The 20,960-nt window shown below is 47.2% G+C and overlaps 1 protein-coding gene across 1 annotated transcript in view; it reads left to right on the top strand.

Moving 5' to 3' along the window:
• The window catches only part of kiaa1549la (KIAA1549-like a), a 542,422-nt gene that overhangs the window by 418,368 nt on the left and 103,094 nt on the right, over positions 1 to 20,960 (top strand). The window contains exon 16 of the mRNA XM_070898600.1: positions 5,571 to 5,703. Within this exon, the coding sequence (XP_070754701.1) occupies positions 5,571 to 5,703 (133 nt within the window). The remainder of the gene's footprint in view (positions 1 to 5,570; positions 5,704 to 20,960) is intronic.

Here is a 20,960-nt window from a genome sequence, read left to right as displayed (position 1 = left end):
ATCTGCAGAACCTGGAGGAGGTTCTTACTCGACTCAACCGCGTGAGGCTCAGGTTAAAACGCTCGAAGTGCGTTTTCATGGCATCTGAAGTGGAGTTACTGGGGAGAAGAATTGCGGCGGACGGCATCAGGCCCACCGATTCGAAGACGGAAGCAATCAAAAACACACCGAGGCCACAGAACGTGACGGAGCTGCGGTCGTTTCTAGGACTCCTGAACTACTTTGGTCACTTCTTACCGGGTCTCAGCACACTGTTAGAACCACTGCACTCTTTACTGCATAAAGGAGACGAATGGGTATGGGGTAACAGCCAAGAAAATGCCTTCGTATAAGCTAGAAAATTGTTATGCTCAAACAAATTGCTTGTGTTGTATGATCCATGTAAGCATTTGGTACTAGCATGTGATGTGTTGTCGTACGGGGTCGGGTGTGTATTGCGACAAGCTAATGAAATTATAACCGGTTGCTTATGCATCCAGAAGTCTATCGAAGGCTGATAGAGCCTACAGCATGATTGAAAACGAAGCGTCAGCGTGTGTTTATGGGGTAAAGAAAATGCATCAATATCTGTTTGGGCTCAAGTTTGAATTGGAAACTGACCAAAACCACTGATATCCCTTTTTTCCGAAAGTAAGGGGATAAATACGAATACATCGGCCCACATCCAGAAATGGGCGCTCACGTCCGCATACAACTACGCCATCCGCCACAGAAAACCGTGCCGATGCTCTCAGTAGGCTGCCATTGCCCACCACAGGGGTGGAAATGGCATAGCCCACAGATTTAGTCATGGTAATGGAAGCATTCGAGATTCACCCGTCACAGCCCGACAGATTAGAACCTGGACGAGCCAGGACCCCTTACTGTCCTTCGTAACAAATTGTGTGCTTCACGGGAGCTGTTTCAGTGTCCCAGTGGAAATGCAGGAAGAGATAAAGCTGTACCAGCGTCGCAAAGATGAAATGTCTATAGAGGCAGACTGCTTTCTGTGGGATAATCGGGTAGTGGTCCCCAAGAAGGGCAGGGACACTTTCATCAGTGATCTCCACAGTACTCACCCAGGCATTGTAATGATGAAGTGATAGCCAGATCCCATGTGGTGGCCCAGTATCGATGCGGACTTAGAGTCCTGCGTGCACAAATGTCACATATGCACGCAGTTAAGCAATGCACCCAGGGAGGCGCCACTAAGTATATGGTCTTGACCCTCCAAACCATGGTCCAGGGTCCATGTCGACTATGCAGGCCCGTTCTTGGGTAAAATGTTCCTAGTGGTTGTAGATGCATACTCCAAATGGATTGAATGTGAGATAATGTCGGCAAGCACGTCCGCTGCCACCACTGAAAGCCTGCGGGCCATGTTTACCACGCACAACCTAACTGATGTCCTTGTGAGCGACAACGGGCCATGTTTCACCAGTGCCGAGTTCAAAAAGTTCATGACCCATAATGGGATCAAACATGTGACATCTGCCCCGTTCAAATCAGCTTCCAATGCTCAGGCAGAGAGAGCAGTGCAAACCATCAAGCAGAGCTTGAAGAGGGTAACTGAAGGCTCACTGCAGACTCGCCTATCCAGAGTTCTGCTTAGCTACCACACGAGACCACACTTGCTCACTGGGATTCCACCCGCTGAACTGCTCATGAAAAGTGCACTTAAGACAAGGCTCTTGTTATTTCACCCTGATCTACATGAACAGGTAGAGAGCAGGCGGTTTCAACAAAGTACATATCATGGTAGTGCAAATGTATCACGTGAAATTGAAGTCAATGATCCTGTATTTGTGTTAAACTATGGACAAGGTCCCAAGTGGCTTCCCGGCACTGTTGTGGCCAAAGAGGGGAGCAGGGTATTTCGGGTCAAACTTTCAAATGGACTTATACACTGGAAACACTTGGACCAAACCAAACTCAGATTCACGGACTATCCTGAGCAACCCACATTGGACCCTACCTTCATTGACCCCCCCAACATACGCACCAGCGGTTGACCACGAAGCAGAACCCATTACCACACCAGGCAGCCCAACAAGGCCAGCTGCACAGCAGCCCAGCGAGGGCCCATCAAACAATTCAGCAAAACCAGCATTTGATTGAGACAATCAACCAGGGAAAGAAATGTCCCAGATCAACTCACCTTGTAAATATTTACACTATTGACTTTGGAGGGGAGTGCTATATATGTAAACCTGTATATACCTTGTGTGGCCACAGAGGGCCCATCCCCTGGAGTCCCAAGGGATCCCACAATCCCTTGGGAGCACCTGTACTTAAGGAGGCCTCACAAGCTGGAGATGCACTCTGGAGACCTGCAATAAAAGACTTCAACAATTGTATATCCCTGTCTAGAGTAAAAATAAAAAGGGGAAGGTAGCTCAACCGTGGCTAACAAGGGAAATTAGGGATCGTGTTAAGTCCAAGGAAGAGGCATATAAATTGGCCAGAAAAAGCAGCAAACCAGAGGACTGGGAGAAATTTAGAATTCAGCAGAGGACAAAGGGTTTAATTAGGAGGGAAAATAAAGTATGAGAGTAAGCTTGCAGGGAACATAAAAACTCACTGCAAAAGCTTCTATAGATATGTGAAGAGAAAAAGATTAGTGAAGACCAACTTTTGCAGTCAGAATCAGGTGAATTTATAATGGGGAACAAAGAAATGGCAGACCAATTGAACAAATACTTTGTATCTGTCTTCACTAAGGAAGACACAAATAACCTTCCGGAAATACTAGGGGTTCGAGGGTCTAGCGAAAAGGAGGAACTGAAGGAAATCCTCATTAGTTAGGAAATTGTGTTAGGGAAATTGATGGCATTGAAGGCCGATAAATCCCCAGGGCATGATAGTCTGTATCCCAGAGTACTTACGGAAGCGGCCCTAGAAATAGTGGATGCATTGGTGATCATTTTCCAACATTCTATTGACTCTGGATCAGTTCCTATGGACTGGAGGGTAGCTAATGTAACACCACTTTTTAAAAAAGGAGGGAGAGAGAAAACAGGTGATTATAGACCAGTTAGCCTGACATCGCTGGTGGGGCAAATGTTGGAATCAATTATTAAAGATGTAATAGCAGCGCATTTGGAAAGCAGTGACAGGATCGGTACAAGTCAGCATGGATTTATGAAAGGGAAATCATGCTTGACAAATCTTCTAGAATTTTTTGAGAATGTAACTAGTAGAGCAGACAAGGGAAAACCAGTGGATGTGGTGTATTTGGACTTTCAAAAGGCTTTTGACAAGGTCCCACACAAGAGATCAGTGTGCAAAATTACAGCACATGGTATTGGGGGTAATGTATTGACGTTGGTAGAGAACTGGTTGGCAGACAGGAAGCAGAGAGTCGGAATAAACGGGTCCTTTTCAGAATGGCAGGCAGCGACCAGTGGGGTGCCGCAGGGCTCAGTGCAGAGACCCCAGCTATTTACAATATGCATCAATGATTTAGATGAAGGACTTGAATGTAATATCTCTAAGTTTGCAGATGACACTGGGTGGCGGTGTGAGCTGTGAGGAGGTTGCTAAGAGGCTGCAGGGTGACTTGGACAGGTTAGGTGAGTGCATGGCAGATGCAGTATAATGAGGATAAATGTGAGGTTATCCACTTTGGTGGAAAAAGCAGGAAGACAGCATATTATCTGAATGGCGACAGATTAGGAAAAGGGGAGGTGCAACGAGACCTAGGTGTCATGGTACATCAGTCATTGAAGTTTGGCATGCAGGTACAGCACGCGGTGAAGAAGGCAAATGGCATGTTGGCCTTCATAGCTAGAGGATTTGAGTATAGGAGCAGGGAGGTTTTACTGCAGTTGTACAGAGCCTTGGTGAAGCCACACCTTGAATATTGTGTTCAGTTTTGGTCTCCTAATCTGAGGAAGGACATTCTTGCTATTGAGGGAGTACAGCAAAGGTTCACCAGACTGATTCCAGGAATGGCTGGACTGACATATGAGGAGAGACTGGATCAACTGGGCTTGTATCCACTGGAGTTTAGAAGAATGAGAGGGGATCTCAAAGAAACATATAAACTTCTGACGGGATTGGACAGGTTAGAGTCAAGAAGAATATTCCCGTTGCTGGAGAGTTCCAGAACCAGGGGTCACAGTCTAAGAATAAAAGGTAAGCCATTTAGGACCGAGATGAGGAGAAACTTCTTCACTCAAAGAGTGGTTAACTTATGGAATTCTCTACCGCAGAAAGTTGTTGAGGCCAGTTCGTTAGATATATTCAAATGGGAGTTAGATATGGCCCTTACAGCCAAAGGGATCAAGGGGTAAGGAGAGAAAGCAGGAAAGGGGTACTGAGGTTGAATGATCAGCCATGATCTTGTTGAATGGCGGTACAGGCTCGAAGAGCCGAATGGCCTGCTCCTGCACCTAATTTCTATGTTTCTATGACTAAGATCACACTTTACTTTTGTGCTCACAGTATCTAGTCAGACTCCTTATTCATACATTACACTATCCATTCAGCTTCCTGTCCTCTGACCCCACATGCTCTGATCTTTGTTATGTTTCTGCTATGTGGTACCCTATCGAAAGCCTTTTGAAAATCCATTTGGCTGAGACGTTAAACCTCTCAGGTGGATGCCAAAGATCCCACGGCACTACTTCGAAGAAGGGCTGAGAGAGTTCTCCCTGGTATCATGGGGCCAATATTTATCTCTCAACCAACATCACTAAAAAGAATATCTGGTCATTATCACGTTGCTGTTCGTGGGAGCTTGCTGTGCACAAATTGGCTGCCGTGCTGTTTACAACAGTGACTACACTTCAAAAAATTATATCAATGGCTGTAAAACGCTTTGGGACATTCTGAGATCAAGAAAGGCACAAGTTTGTTCTTTCTTACTATAATTCCATCTACCTGCCCTGGTTCCGTAACCCTTAATACCCTTACCTCACAAAAATCGATCAATCTCAGTTTTGAAAATTTGAATTGACCCAACCTGCCCACCCCAGCCTCAACAGCTTTTTGGGGGGAGAGAGTTCCAGATTTCTCCAAATTTGGTGTGAAGAAGTGCTTCCTGACATCACCCCTGAACGGCTTGGCTCTAATTTTAAGGTTCTGCTCCCTTGTTCTGGACTCCTCCCACCAGAGGAAATAGTTTCCCTCTCTCTGCTTCTGTCATCATCTTAAACAGTTCAATTGGATCACCCTTAATCTTCTGTACTCGAGGGAGTACAAGCCGAGTCTATGCAACCTGTCCTCTTAATTTAACTCTTTTAGCCCAATGTGTTCAAATTCCCTTAATTTTTATGCTTCACAGGAAAGAGGTTAGGGTAGATTCAGATATTCGGTATCCGAGAAGAAGGTACACAAAAAGGGAGTGCGGGGTGAGGACAGGACAGGGTACAATGTGACGCCAATTCTCTGACTGGCACTTCCTTTGAGCGCAGCTATCCGCCCGTGAACTTACCATCGCGTTAAAATAATTTACTACACGCTTTGCTTGACTTCCTCAATGTAGAAGAAAATTGCAAAACGACTCCCTCTGTTCCAAGTGTCACTGTTCCCCCTTTGAGTTTTTGGCTATGATTCTAACCATTCGAATTTATCTCAAATCCACGCAGGCAGTCCCAGGCGAAGAATGCTGCTTATAGGAGCAGGCAGTCTTTGAACAGCCCGAGTCCGGGAGGGACTGAGATGGACCTACTCGTCACCAGGGAAAGATCACGCCGGGGAATTCGCAACAGTGGCTACGATGTAAGTATTTTGTTGACAGCTTTGTTCTTTAGTTGTGGTACTGCAGTCTCTGCTCATGATTCACATTAGGCTGGATTTTAGGCTTTTATGTTTTCAAGGCGTTAATGGCGGCAGGGCGGGTAAGTTAGCGGCCAGGAATAGATTGCGTCCTAGTTGTTAAATCTGGGCAGCTGGGCCCTGCGTCAGGGGTTGCAGCGCTAAGGGAGGCATTGTACATCTCTCGTGGCGCTAGGCTGGGAAACTCCCGAATTAAAGAGCCAGGCCGGGAGTGCTCCGAGAGAGGCCGAGGGGAGGGGAGGGGGAAACTTTAAAAACCCCCTCACAAAAACATTCCCAAAACATTACCCACGCCACCACAACACAAATCGCACAAAAAATTAAAAGAACAAATACTTATACTTACTTTCGGAGTAATTACCTTCCTCTGTGCCGTCGGCGATGTTGGACTGCTCTGATTTCCCAGGCGGACATTGCGGGTCGGGCAAGACTCAAAACTTACATCACTGTCGCAACCAGGGGCGTTGCACACCTGGCGCAGCTCTTTCCAGCCGTGCTGCTCCGCGCCGCCACAAAACCCAACCGGAGGATCGCGGTGGGGTGCTGGAGAGTGAAACCGGAGCACAAAGGACCGGAAAATCCAGCCCGATGAATTGGTTGTGTCATGTATTCAACTGTCATTGTAACCCATGTATAAACTGACCTAAGTTGTACACTGTGGGAACAATGACACTAGGTGGTGAACTTGTGGGAGACACTCCTAACCTGGACTTTCAGGTATAAAAGGGGAAGCTCCACCCACCTTCATCACTTTACTGCTGGCTAATAAAGGTTACTGGTCACAGAGTGACCTTCTCTCAAGTATGGGCCTAGTGTGCATTTATACTGTATAGTGAGGACATATCATTGGCGACGAGAAACTGGGGATTTAAACCACGCAAGCATGGCCACTAGCAGCACAGACGAGAGGTACTGTGTTGGTGATGATTGGGATGATTTTATTGAGAGACTACAGCAAAGTTTCATCACTAAGGAATGGTTGGGACAGGATTCGGCCGACAAACGCACGGCTCATCTCCTGACCGTCTGTCGATCCAGGACGTACTCCCTGATGAAGGACCTTCTAGCGCCAGAGAAGCCAGCGGACAAGACTTTTGAAGAGCTCAGGGAACACTTTAAACCGGCGAGCAGCATGTACATGGCGAGACACCGGTTTTACACGCACCGGCGGCGAGAAGGGCAAAGCGTTCCTGACTTCGTGGTAGACCTCCGGCGACTGGCGAGCCTATGTAAGTTCCCAGATGCATGCAGAGCGGAGATGCTGCGAGACTTTTTTATTGAGGGCATCGGGCACGCTGGGGCTTTCAGGAAACTGATTGAGACCAAAGACTTGACCCTGGAAAAGGCGGCTTTGATGGCCCAGACATTTATCTCAGGAGAGGAAGAGACCAGAATAATGTTTGACAAAAATCTTGGCTTAAATGCAGCAAATGGATAGGGAGTCAACATTGTTAATGCGGCACACAGTTCTCCAGGCAGACAGGGGCAATCGGACATACTCGAGCATGAAGTCGAACCCAAAGGGGGAATTCAACAGAGACAAAAAGGGCCACACTACATCATAATTCTAAAAGAACAAAGGGTGTTAAAAAAAACAAACCTGAAGGCTTTGTGTCTTAATGCAAGGAGTATCCGTAATAAGGTGGATGAATTAACTGTGCAAATAGATGTTAATGGATATGATGTGATTGGGATTACGGAGACGTGGCTCCAGGATGATCAGGGCTGGGAACTCAACATCCATGGGTATTCAACATTCAGGAAGGATAGAATAAAAGGAAAAGGAGGTGGGGTAGCATTGCTGGTAAAAAGAGGAGATTAATGCAATCGTTAGGAAGGACATTAGCTTGGATGATGTGGAATCTATGGGCCCAAGTTTCCACATGATTCGCGCCTGATTTTTAGGAGCAACTGGTGGAGAACGGACTATTTTAGAAATCGCAATTCTCCACATTTTTTTTTGCAGTTCTAGTCAGGTAGAACAGTTCTAGTTTAGAACAGAATTTTTTCTTCAAAAGGGGGCGTGTCCGGCCACTGACGCCTGATTTGAAAGTTTCCACAGTGAAAATGTACTCCAAACTAAAGTAGAATGGAGCCAGTGAAGATTTTTGTAGAACTGAAAAAACCTGTTCTACACATTAAAAAATCAGGCGCAGGTTACAAATTAGGTGTCCAGAACGAGGTGGGTGGGAGGGGGGGGGAAGGGAACTCATTAAATTCGACAATAAATCCTTATTTATACTTCTACAAATATTATACAAATAAATCCAACCTGAATAAACATTTATAAGCCAAGAAAAGATTAAATAAACCATCTTCCTACCTGTGTGAAAGTGCTTCAGCCAGGGAGAATTCTGCAGCCGTTCGTGCCACTGAGCGGGAGAGGACAGAGAGAGAGAGGGAGGGAGAGAGAGAGAGAGGGGGGGAGAGGGAGAGAGAGGGGGGGAGGGAGGGAGAGAGAGGGGGGGAGAGAGGGGGGGAGGGAGGGGGAGAGAGAGAGGGAGAGAGAGAGATAGAGGGAGGGAGAGAGAGAGAGTGAGAGGGAGGGAGAGAGAGAGAGAGGGAGGGAGGGAGAGAGAGGGAGGGAGGGAGAGAGAGAGCGGGAGGGAGGGAGAGAGAGAGAGAGAGGGGGAGGGAGGGAGAGAGAGAGAGGGGAGAGAGAGAGAGGGGAGGAGGGGAGGGAGAGAGAGAGCGGGGGGGGGGGAGAGAGAGCGGGATGGGGAGGGGGGGGGGGCGGGTCGGGTCGGGGAACAGGAGCGCGGGTCGGGTCGGGGGGGGGAGCGGGTCTCGGGTCGCGGGGGTGGGGGGAGCGGGTGTCGGGTTGGGGCGGGGGTGGGGGGAGCGGGTGTCGGGTCGGGTCTGGTCGGTGGGGGGGGGGAGTGGGTGTCGGGTCGGGTCTGGTCGACGGCGGGGGGGGGGGGCGCGGGTGTCGGGTCGGGTCTGGTCGGCGGGGGGGGGGAGCGAGTGTCGGGTCTGGTCGGGGGGGGGGAGCAGGAGCTGGCCGTGGGAGGAGCCTTATTCACGCAGCCCCAGTGAGGCCGTTCAGCCAGGGCAAGGGGCTGCGTGCTTCGGGCCCCTCCCACACAGTTCGGCGCCTGGAGCTACTGCACTTGCGTGCCGACTGTAGCGCGCATGTGCAGAGGTCCCGGCACTGTTTTCAGCGCCGGGACCTGGCTCCGCCCCCCCACAGCTCGTGCTGGCTGCGCCGAGGGCCAGAGGACCTGTAAGTAGGTGGAGAATACCGAGGATTTTTTTAGGCGCCGTTTTAGGCGCGAAAAACGGGCACCCAGCTCGGAGGGGCGCCCGTTTTTTTTCTTGTGGAAACTTGGGCCCTATATGGGTAGAGCTGCAGAACACCAAAGGGCAAAAAATGTTAGTGGGAGTTGTGTACAGACCTCCAAACAGTAGTAGTGATGTTGGGGAGGGCATCAAACAGGAAATTAGGAGTGCATGCAATAAAGGTGCAGCAGTTATCATGGGTGACTTTAATATGCACAAAGATTGGACTAACCAAACTGGAAGCAATACGGTGGAGGAGGATTTCCTGGAGTGCATAAGGGATGGTTTTCTAGACCAATATGTCGAGGAACCAACTAGGGGGGAGGCCATCTTAGACTGGGTGCTGTGTAATGAGAGAGTATCAATTAGTAATCTCGTTGTGCAAGGCCCCTTGGGGCAGAGTGACCATAATATGGTCGAATTCTACATTAGGATGGAAAATGAAACAGTTAATTCAGAGACCATGGTCCAGAACTTAAAGAAGGGTAACTTTGAAGGTATGAGGCATGAATTGGCTAGGATAGATTGGCGAATGATACTTAAGGGGTTGACAGTGGATGGGCAATGGCAGACATTTAGAGACCGCATGGATGCACTACAACAATTGTACATTCCTGTCTGGCATAAAAATAAAAAAGCGAAGGTGGGTCAACCGTGGCTATCAAGGGAAATCAGAGATAGTATTAAAGCCAAGGAAGTGGCATACAAATTGGCCAAAAGTAGCAGCGAACCCGGAGACTGGGAGAAATTTGGAACTCAGCAGAGGAGGACAAAGGGTTTGATTATGGCAGGGAAAATGGAGTACGAGAAGAAGCTTGCAGGGAACATTAAGACGGATTGCAAAAGTTTCTATAGATATGTAAAGAGAAAAAGGTTAATACAGACAAACGTAGGTCCCCTGCAGTCAGAATCAGGGGAAGTCATAATGGGGAACAAAGAAATGGCGGACCAATTGAACAAGTACTTTGGTTCGGTATTCACTAAGGAGGACACAAACAACCTTCCAGATATAAAAGGGATCAGAGGGTCTAGTAAGGAGGAGGAACTGAGGGAAATCCTTATTAGTCGGGAAATTGTGTTGGGGAAATTGATGGGATTGAAGGCCGATAAATCCCCAGGGCCTGATGGACTGCATCCCAGAGTACTTAAGGAGGTGGCCTTGGAAATAGCGGATGCATTGACAGTCATTTTCCAACATTCCATAGACCCTGGATCAGTTCCTATCGAGTGGAGGGTAGCCAATGTAACCCCACTTTTTAAAAAAGGAGGGAGAGAGAAAACAGGGAATTATAGACCGGTCAGCCTGACATCAGTAATGGGTAAAATGATGGAATCAATTATTAAGGATGTCATAGCAGCACATTTGGAAAGAGGTGACATGATAGGTCCAAGTCAGCATGGATTTGTGAAAGGGAAATCATGCTTGACAAATCTTCTGGAATTTTTTGAGGATGTTCCAGTAGAGTGGACAAGGGAGAACTAGTTGATGTGGTATATTTGGACTTTCAGAAGGCTTTCGACAAGGTCACACACAAGAGATTAATGTGCAAAGTTAAAGCACATGGGATTGGGGGTAATGTGCTGACATGGATTGAGAACTGGTTGTCAGACAGGAAGCAAAGAGTAGGAGTAAATGGGTACTTTTCAGAATGGCAGGCAGTGACTAGTGGGGTACCGCAAGGTTCTGTGCTGGGGCCCCAGCTGTTTACACTGTACATTAATGATTTAGACGAGGGGATTAAATGTAGTATCTCCAAATTTGCGGATGACACTAAGTTGGGTGGCAGTGTGAGCTGCGAGGAGGATGCTATGAGGCTGCAGAGTGACTTGGATAGGTTAGGTGAGTGGGCAAATGCATGGCAGATGAAGTATAATGTGGATAAATGTGAGGTTATCCACTTTGGTGGTAAAAACAGAGAGACAGACTATTATCTGAATGGTGACAGATTAGGAAAAGGGGAGGTGCAACGAGACCTGGGTGTCATGGTACATCAGTCATTGAAGGTTGGCATGCAGGTACAGCAGGCGGTTAAGAAAGCAAATGGCATGTTGGCCTTCATAGCGAGGGGATTTGAGTACAGAGGCAGGGAGGTATTGCTACAGTTGTACAGGGCCTTGGTGAGGCCACACCTGGAGTATTGTGTACAGTTTTGGTCTCCTAACTTGAGGAAGAACATTCTTGCTATTGAGGGAGTGCAGCGAAGGTTCACCAGACTGATTCCCGGGATGGCGGGACTGACATATCAAGAAAGACTTGATCAACTGGGCTTGTATTCACTGGAGTTCAGAAGAATCAGAGGGGATCTCATAGAAACATTTCAAATTCTGATGGGTTTAGACAGGTTAGATGCAGGAAGAATGTTCCCAATGTTGGGGAAGTCCAGAACCAGGGGTCACAGTCTAAGGATAAGGGGTAAGCCATTTAGGACTGAGTTGAGGAGAAACCTCTTCACCCAGAGAGTGGTGAACCTGTGGAATTCTCTACCACAGTAAGTTGTTGAGGCCAATTCACTAAATATATTCAAAAAGGAGTTAGATGTAGTCCTTACTACTAGGGGGATCAAGGGGTATGGCGAGAAAGCAGGAATAAGGTACTGAGGTTGCATGTTCAGCCATTAACTCATTGAATGGTGGTGCAGGCTCGAAGGGCTGAATGGCCTACTCCTGCACCTATTTTCTATGTTTCTATGTTTCTATGAGACAATGGCTAGCTGAATGGCGATTCATGCCATCACAGGGACAATGCAGCCGGTAATGGGGCCATCAACACCTGTCAATGGTGCGCTTAAGGACAGTTAGAGAGAGACGATCGACTGGTAATGGAAGTTTTGTTTCCAACAACGGCTCATGTTGGAGGTATGGAGGCAAATACCCAGCCAGAGCTTGCAGGAATCAGCAATATACCTGCAGAAATTGCAACGTCAGCGGTCACTTGGCGCGTATGTGCAGGAAGCCTGCAGCCAGGTTGATGTACGAGGAGGACGGGTCCGATGTAAGCCCTACGAGGCCAAATGAAAACTGGGGAAATCGCTGGAAGCTGAAGTTCAGCGAGTTCATGTGGAGCACATACACAGTTCATACACCAAGATGCCACCGATAATGATGAAAGTGTTCTCAATGGCATCCCAGTATCAATGGAGCTAGATATGGGGGCCAGCCAGTACCTGATGAGTATCAAACAGTTTGACAAGTTGTGGGCGTCCAAGGCCAGGAGGCCAAAATTATTGCCGATTGACGCACAGCTATGGACATACACAAAGGAGATCATTCCGGTGCTAGGCAGCGCCACGGTAGTTGTGACCCACAAAGATTCGGAGAACAGATTGCCACTCTGGATTGTCCCGGGGGACGGTCCCGCACTACTCGGGAAGAGTTGGCTTGCTGTCATAAACTGGAAATGAAGCGATGTCAATGCAATTTCTTCTGTGGAGCGAATATCATGCTCACAGGTCCTGGGCAAATTTGACTCATTATTTCAAACCGGCATTGGTACTTTCATGGGGACCAAGGTAGTGATTCACATAAACCCAGACGCCAGGCCAGTACACCACAAGGCCAGAGCGGTGCCGTACGTGATGCGGGAAAAGATAGAAGGCGAATTGGACCGCTTGCTGAGGGAAGGCATCATCGCGCCAGTCGAATTCAGTGACTGGGCGAGCCCGATTGTGCCGGTGCTCAAGACGGATGGGTCGGTCAGGATATATGGTGATTACAAGGCCACCATCAATCGGGTGTCACTCCAAGACCAGTACCCGCTACCGAGAGCGGAGGACCTTTTTGCGATGCTATCCGGTGGCAAACCTTTTTCAAAATTGGACCTGACCTCAGCTTACATCACCCAGGAGTTGGCGAGTGAGTCGAAGAAGCTGACCACCATCACGACACACAAGGGATTGTTTGAGTACAACAGATGTCCGTTCGGGATTCGCTCGGCCGCCGCAATCTTTCAATGAAATATGGAAAGCCTCCTCAAGTCAATTCCAAGGACGGTGGTTTTTCAAGACGACATCCTCATCACAGGTTCCGATACTGAAGAACACCTCCACAACCTGGAGGAGGTGTTACGCAGACTGGACCATGTTGGGCTACGACTGAAAAAGGCGAAGTGTGTCTTCCTAGCTCCAGAAGTAGAATTCCTGGGGATGAGGGTATTAACAGATGGGATTCCACCTACTGTGTCCAAAATGGAAGCGATCCAGAGAGCATGACGGAGCTACGTTTATTCCTGGGGCTCCTAAACAATTTTGGTAACTTTCTTCCCAAATTGAGCCGCTACACGTGCTCCGATGCAAAGGTCGCGAATGGGTCTGGGGGGACAGCCAAGAAAGGGCTTTTGATAGAGCACGCAATTTGTTCTGCTCCAATAATCTGTTAACGCTATATGACCCATGTAAGAAACTTGTTTTAACGAGCGATGCGTCGTCCTATGGGGTCAGGTGTGTGTTGCAGCATGTCAATGCCAAGGGTCAGTTACAGCCGGTAGCTTATGCCTCCAGAAGTCTGTCCCAGGCAGAAAGGATCTTCGGGATGGTAGAAAAGGAAGTGCTTGCATGTGTATATGCAGTTAAAAAAAAAATGCACCAGTACCTGTTTGGCAGGAAATTTGAGCTGGAGACAGATCACAAACCCCTAACGTCCCTTTTGGCCAACAACAAGGCCATAAATGCAAATGCATCGGCCTGCATACAGAGGTGGACACTCACGTTAGCCGCCTATGACTATACAATTCGGCACAGACCAGGCACTGAAAACTGCGCCGATGCACTCAGCAGGCTCCCACTAGCCACCACGAAGGGAACAACCGAGCATGCTGCTGAGATGGTCATGGCTGTTGAAGTTTTCGAAAGCGAAGGCTCAACCGTGACAGTCCATCAGATCAAAGTCTGGACAAATAGAGACCCGCTACTGTCTCTAGTCAAGAAATGTGTCCTGAATGGGGACTGAGCAGCCACGTACGGGGCATGCCCTGAGGAATTCAAACCATTTCACAGGCGCAAGGATGAACTTTCGATTCAGGCCGATTGCCTACTGTGGGGAAACCGAGTCGTCATGCCCAGATGGGCAGAGAGATGTTGATCAGAGAACTCCACAATGAGCACCCGGACTTTGCCATGATGAAGGCAATTGCCAGGTCACACGTTTGGTGGCCAGGGATAGATGCAGACCTGGAACTTTGTATTCGCAGGTACAACACGTGTGCTCAGCTAGGCAACGCACCCAGGGAAGCCCCCCTTAGCCCCTGGTCCTGGCCCGCCAAGCCATGGTGACGCATCCATGTGGACTATGCAGGTCCTTTCATGGGAAAAATGTTTTTGGTTGTAGTGGACGCCTACTCCAAATGGATCAAGTGTGACATTCTCAATTCAAGCGCATCCTCTGCCACAGTAGAAAGTCTACGGGCATTGTTCGCCGCCCATGGTCTTGGTCAGCGACAATGGCCCGTGCTTTACAAGCATTGAATTCCAGGACTTCATGGCAGGAAATGGAATCAACCATGTCAGAACGGCACCGTTCAAGCCGGCCTCAAACGGTCAGGCGGAACGAGCAGTGCAGATAATCAAACGGGATGCTCAGAATCCAAGTGGGTTCCCTACAAAGCCGCTTATCACGCCTGCTGTTGGCCAATAGATCCCGACTACACTCGCTCACAGTGGTTCCACCCACAGAGCTGCTAATGAAAAAGAAGCTCAAAAGCAGGTTATCCCTTATACACCCCACCATGAAAGAAATTGTTGAGAGCAGGCGCCAGTCACAATCTGACTACCATGACGGTAATGCGAAGGCGCGGTGTATTGATGTCAATTACACTGTCTTTGTCCTCAACTACGCTGCAGGGCCTAAATGGCTCACAGGCACTGTGATTGCCAAAGAGGGGAATAGGATTCTGGTAGTTAAACTTACCAATGGACAAACCTGCCGCAAACATGTGGATCAAACAAAAAGGAGGTTCAGCAACCCCATAGAAAAAGCAGAGGAAGTAGAGTTCACTCCTCCATAGGTGACCGAACACCGGAATTAAGCAGAGGAGAGTCCAGTTGTTAACCTGTGGAATTCCCTGCCGCAGAGTGTCGTTGATGCCAGTTCATTGGATATATTCAAGAGGGAGTTAGATGTGGCCCTTACGGCTAAAGGGATCAAGGGGTATGGAGAGAAAGCAGGAAAGGGGTACTGAGGTGAATGATCAGCCATGATCATATTGAATGGTGGTGCAGGCTCGAAGGGCCGAATGGATGACTCCTGCACCTATTTTCTATGTTTCTATGTTTCAGTCATTGTGGGCAGTCCGAACAGGCCTGAGGCACCGCAAACAGCAGACACTCAGTCCAGCGCCCAACAACCGGAGCCCCAACTCAGGTGCTCTACAAGGGAGCATAAACCACCAGAGAGACTTAACCTGTGATCCCAATAAGACTTTGCGGGGGAGGTGATGTCATGTATTCAACTGTCATTGTAACCCATGTATAATCTGACCTAAGTTGTACACCTTGAGAATATTGATCACTAGGTGGTGAACTTGTGGGAGACACTCCTAACCTGGACTTTCAGGTATAAAAGGGAAAGCTCCACCCACCTTCATCACTTCAGTGATGGCTAATAAAGGTTATTGGTCACAGAGTGACCTCTCAAGTATGGGCCTCGTGTGCATTTATACTGTATAGTAAGGACATATCAGGTTGAATACATAAATATTGCTGGCTGCAAAGGAGCTGGACCCGAGTTAATCAGAGATGCACTGCATTTACAGAGGGACGGAGGGGCTCTCTCGTATTATGTGCTGCCTCCCTCTATTGCCCACTATTGCTATGTTTGTGCAAAAGGGGTATTGTGCCTATTCGTTTTCCTGTCTCTCTTGTAACCATGGCGGGTCATCAACTATCGAACGTGGTTGAACTTAGGAACATAGGAACAGGAGGAGGCCATTCAGCCCCGCGAGTCTGTTCCGCCATTTAATTAGATCATGGCTGAGCTGAATTTTAACTCCATTTACCCGCCTTGGTTCCGTAACCCTTAACAAAAATCAATCAAATCTCAGTTTTGAAATTTTCAATTGAACTGGCCTTGCAGCGACACAGGTAAGTAAACTATAAAAAGAAAGAAAAATTTGCATTTACATGGCACCTTTCATGACCACCAGATGTCCAAAAGCGCTTTATGGCCAATGAAGTACTTTCGAAATGTAGTCACTGTTGTAATGTGGGAAACGCGGCAGCCAATTTACGCACAGCAACCTTCCACAAAGAGCAATGTGATAATGACCAGATAATCTGTTTTTAGTGATGTTGATTGAGGGATAAATATTGCTCAGGACACCGGGGATAACTCCCTTGCTCTTCTTCAAAATAATGCCATGGGATCTTTAACGTTTGCCTGAGAAAGAAGACGGGGCCTCGATTTAACGTCTCATCCGAAAGACGGCACCTCCGACAGTGCAACACTCCCTCAGCACTGCACTGGAGTGTCAGCCTAGATTTCTGTGCTTACTTGAACCCACAACCTTCTGACTCAGAGGGTAAGAGTGCCACCCACTGAGCCACCGCTGACACAATCTGAACACAATCGATATTTGTTAGGTAAGGATATCAGATGATATGGATCAAAGATGGGGAAGTGGAGTTACGGTGCAGATCATCTATGATCGAATTGAATGGTAGAATAGGATCGAGGGAGTGAATGGCCTCCTTCTGTTCCTCAGAGTACTGTCAATATACTTTTCAAAAAGATTTTCAACAGGAGTCAAATGGGCCAGTTATGCGATTGGGGGTAGGGAAATTCCTTTGCCATGTGGGCACACTATTTGTGATCGTAGCTAAGACCTTTATGGAGTGTTGAAATGGTTAAGTTAGTTAATAAATCTCACTTATAGGTTACTTGTTACAAAGGAAAAACGACTTGCATTTATATAGCGGCTTTCAAACATCAGGACCTGCCGAAGCATTTTACAGCCAATTTTCGTCACTGTTCTAATGTAGGAAACTCAGCAAATTTGTGCACAGCAAGCTCCCACAAACAACAATGTGAAAATGACCAGGCAATCTGTTTTGGTGATGTCGGTTGTGGGATAAATATTGGCCGGGACATTGGGAAAAACACCCATGCTCTTCTTCGAATAGCACTGAAAGATCTTTTACGTCCACCTGAGAAGGGTTAAGCGACTTACCCGAAAGACAGCACCTCTGACAGTGCAGCACTCCCTCAGTATTGCACTGGGAGCGTCAGCCTAGATTATGTGCTCAAGCCTCTGGTGTGGGACTCGAACCTGCTCAAGGAATCAAAGGATATTGGGACCGGGCGGGTAAGTGTAGTTGAGGTCGTAGATCAGCCATGATCTTATTTAATGGCGGAGCAGGCTCGAGGGGCCGTATGGTCTACTCCTGCTCCTATTTTTATGTTCTTATGAACCCACAACCTTCTGACTCGTAGGCAAGAGTACCACCACTGTGCAAGCCTGACACTTCACAGCACTGCCCATCAGGAACCATCCCAGTGTGCATGCAGTTGAATACACTGGCACTTAGTGGCACAACACATAGTCTACCATTGGGTACGGTAACATAGTGGAAATGTTACTGGACGAGTAATCCAGAGGCCTGGACTAATGATCCAACTAAATGTGAGTTCAAATCCTACCATGGCAGCTGAAGCATTAAAATTCAATTAATTACATAAATCTGGAATAAAAAGCTAGTATCAGTAATGGTGACCATGAAACTACCAGAAGGAAATCTGCTGTCCTTACTACGTGACTCCAGACCCACTGCCCTCTGAAATGGCCTAGTAAGCCACTCAGTTGTATTAAATAAAAGAAAAAAGTCTAACAGCACTGTGGGAGTGCCTTCACCACACGGACTACAGCGGTTCAGGAAGGCGTCTCGCCACCATTCATGACCACCGGATGTCACAAAGCGCTTTACAGCCAATGAAGTACTTTTTTTTGGAGTGTAGTCACTGTTATAATGTAGGAAACGTGGCAGCCAATTTACATAATAGAACATAAGAAATAGAAGCAGGAGTAGGCCATTCGGCCCTTCGAGCCTGCTCCGCCATTTTATATGATCTTGGCTGATCCGATCATGGACTCAGGTCCACTTCCCCGCCCGCTCCCCATAACCCCTTATTCCCTTATCGGTTAAGAAACTGTCAATCTCTGTCTTAAATTTATTCAATGTCCCAGCTTCCACAGCTCTCTGAGGCAGCAAATTCTACAGATTCACAACCCTCTGAGAAAATTAATTTCTCCTCATTCCCAGTTTTAAATGGGCAGCCCATTATTCTAAGATCATATCCACTAGTTCTAGTCTCCCCCATCAGTGGAAACATTCTCTCTGCATCCACCTTGTCGAGCCCCCTCATAATCTTATACATTTCGATAAGATCACCTCTCATTCTTCTGAATTCCAATGAGTAGAGGCCCAACCTACTCAACCTTTCCTCATAGGTCAAACCCCTCATCTCCGGACTCAACCTCGTGAACCTTCTCTGAACTGCCTCCAAAGCAAGTATACCCTTTCGTAAATATGGAAACCAAAACTGCATGCAGTATTCCAGGTGTGGCCTCACCAATATCCTGTATAACTTCCCTGCTTTTATACTCCATCCCCTTTGCAATAAAGGCCAAGATTCCATTGGCCTTCCTGATCACTTGCTGTACCTGCATACTAAATTTTTGTGCTTCATGCACAAGTACCCCCAGGGCCCGCTGTACTGCAGCACTTTGCAATTTTTCTCCATTGAAATAATTACTTGCTCTTTGATTTTTTTTTTGCAAAGTGCATGACCTCACACTTTCCAACATTATACTCCATCTGCCAAGTTTTTGTCCACTCACTTAGTTTGTCTGTGTCCTTTTGCAGATTTTTTGTGTCCTCCTCACACATTGCTTTTCTTCCCATCTTTGTATCGTCAGCAAACTTGGCTATATTACACTCGCTCCTTTCTTCCAAGTCGTTAATATAGATTGTAAATAGCTGGGGTCCCAGAACTGATCCCTGCGGCACCCCACTAGTTACTAATTGACAACCCGAGAATGAACCATTTATTCCGACTCTCTGTTCTCTGTTAGTTAGCCAATCCTCTATCCATGCTAATATATTACCCCCAACCCTGTGAACTTTTATCTTGTGCAGTAACCTTTTATGTGGCGCCTTCTGGAAGTCCAAATACACCACATCCACTGGTTCCCCTTTATCCACCCTGTTCGTTACATCCTCAAAGAATTCCAGCAATTTTTTCATACATGACTTCCCCTTCATAAGTCCATGCTGACTCTGCCTGACCGAATTATGCTTTTCCAAATGTTCTGCTACTGCTTCTTTAATAATGGACTCCAACATTTTCCCAACCACAGATGTTAGGCTAACTGGTCGATAGTTTCCTGCTTTTTGTCTGCCTCCTTTTTTAAATAGGGGCGTTACATTTGCAGTTTTCCAATCTGCTGGGACCTCCTCAGAATTTGGGGAATTTTGGTAAATTACAACTAAAGCATCCACAATCCCTGCCGCTACTTCTCTTAAGACCCTAGGATGCAAGCCATCAGGTCCAGGGGATTTATCCGCCTTTAGTCCCATTATCTTGCTGAGTACTACCTCCTTCGTGATTGTAATTGTGTTAAGTTCCTCCCCCCCTATAGCCCATTGACTATCCACTTGGGATATTGTTAGTGTCCTCTGCTGCAAAGACTGATACAAAATATTTGTTCAGAGTTTCTGCCATCTCCATGTTCCCCATTACTAATTCCCCGGTCTCCTCCTCTAAGGGACTAACGTTTCCTTTAGCCACTCTTTTCCTTTTTATATACGTATAGAAACACTTGCTATCTGTTTTTATATTTCATGCTAGTTTACTTTCATAGTCTATCTTCCCTTAATCATTTTTTTAGTCATTCTTTGTTGGCTTTTAAAAGCTTCACAATCTTCTGTCCTCCCACTAGTTTTGGCCACTTTGTATGCCCTTGTTTTTAATTGGATACCGTCCTTTATTTCTTTTGTTAGCCACGAATGGCTATCTTTTCTTTTACACCCTTTCCTCCTCACTGGAATATATTTTTCTTGAAGGTTGTGAAATATCTCCTTTAATGTACACCACTGTTCATCAGCCATCCTACACTTTAATCTATTTTCCCAGTCCACTTTAGCCAACTCTGCCCTCATACCTTCGTAGTCTCCTTTACTTAAAATTAGTATGCTGGTTTGAGATCCAACTTTCTCACCCGCCATCTGAATTTGAATTTCAACCATGCTATTATTATTTATTCCAAGGGGATCCTTTTCTAGGAGATTGTTTACTAATCCTGTTCATTACATCGGACTAGATCTGGTTGGTTCCATTACAAACTGCTCAAGGAACCTGTTATATATTAAATAAGGAGTCTGACCAGATACTGTGAGCTCAAAGTAAGGTGTGACTGTAGTCCTTTATTACAGCTCTCCAGAGTGCTTCTCTAGCCTGTGAGGCCTCCTTATGTACAGGTGCTACCAGGAGATTGTGGGATCCCTTGGGACTCCAGGGGATGAGCCCTCTGGTGGTTAAACAAGGTATTTACAGGTTTACATATGTAACAACACTCGCCCCCAAAGTCAACAGTGCAACTATTTACAATGTGAGTTGATCTGGGGCCTTTCTTTCCCTGGTTTATCATCTCGGTGCAAATGCTGGTTTTGGTGAGTCGTTTGTTGGGCCCTTGCTGCGCTGCTGTGCAGCTGGCCTTGCTGGGCTGCCTGGTGTGGTGAGTCCTGCTGGGCTGCTGCGGTTTGATGGGTTCTGCTTCATGGTCAACCCCTGGATCAGTTGCCACTGGTGTGTGTGTTGGAGGGTCAAAAAAGGCAGAGTCTATTGTGGGTTGCTCTGGATAGTCCGTACATCTGAGTTTGGTTTGGTCCAAGTATTTCCTGTAGGTGAGTCCATTTGAAAGTTTGACCAGAAAC

Source organism: Pristiophorus japonicus, chromosome 14, assembly GCF_044704955.1.
Source record: "Pristiophorus japonicus isolate sPriJap1 chromosome 14, sPriJap1.hap1, whole genome shotgun sequence".
NCBI lineage: Eukaryota > Metazoa > Chordata > Chondrichthyes > Pristiophoridae > Pristiophorus > Pristiophorus japonicus.
This window is presented reverse-complemented; position numbering and strand designations above follow the sequence as displayed.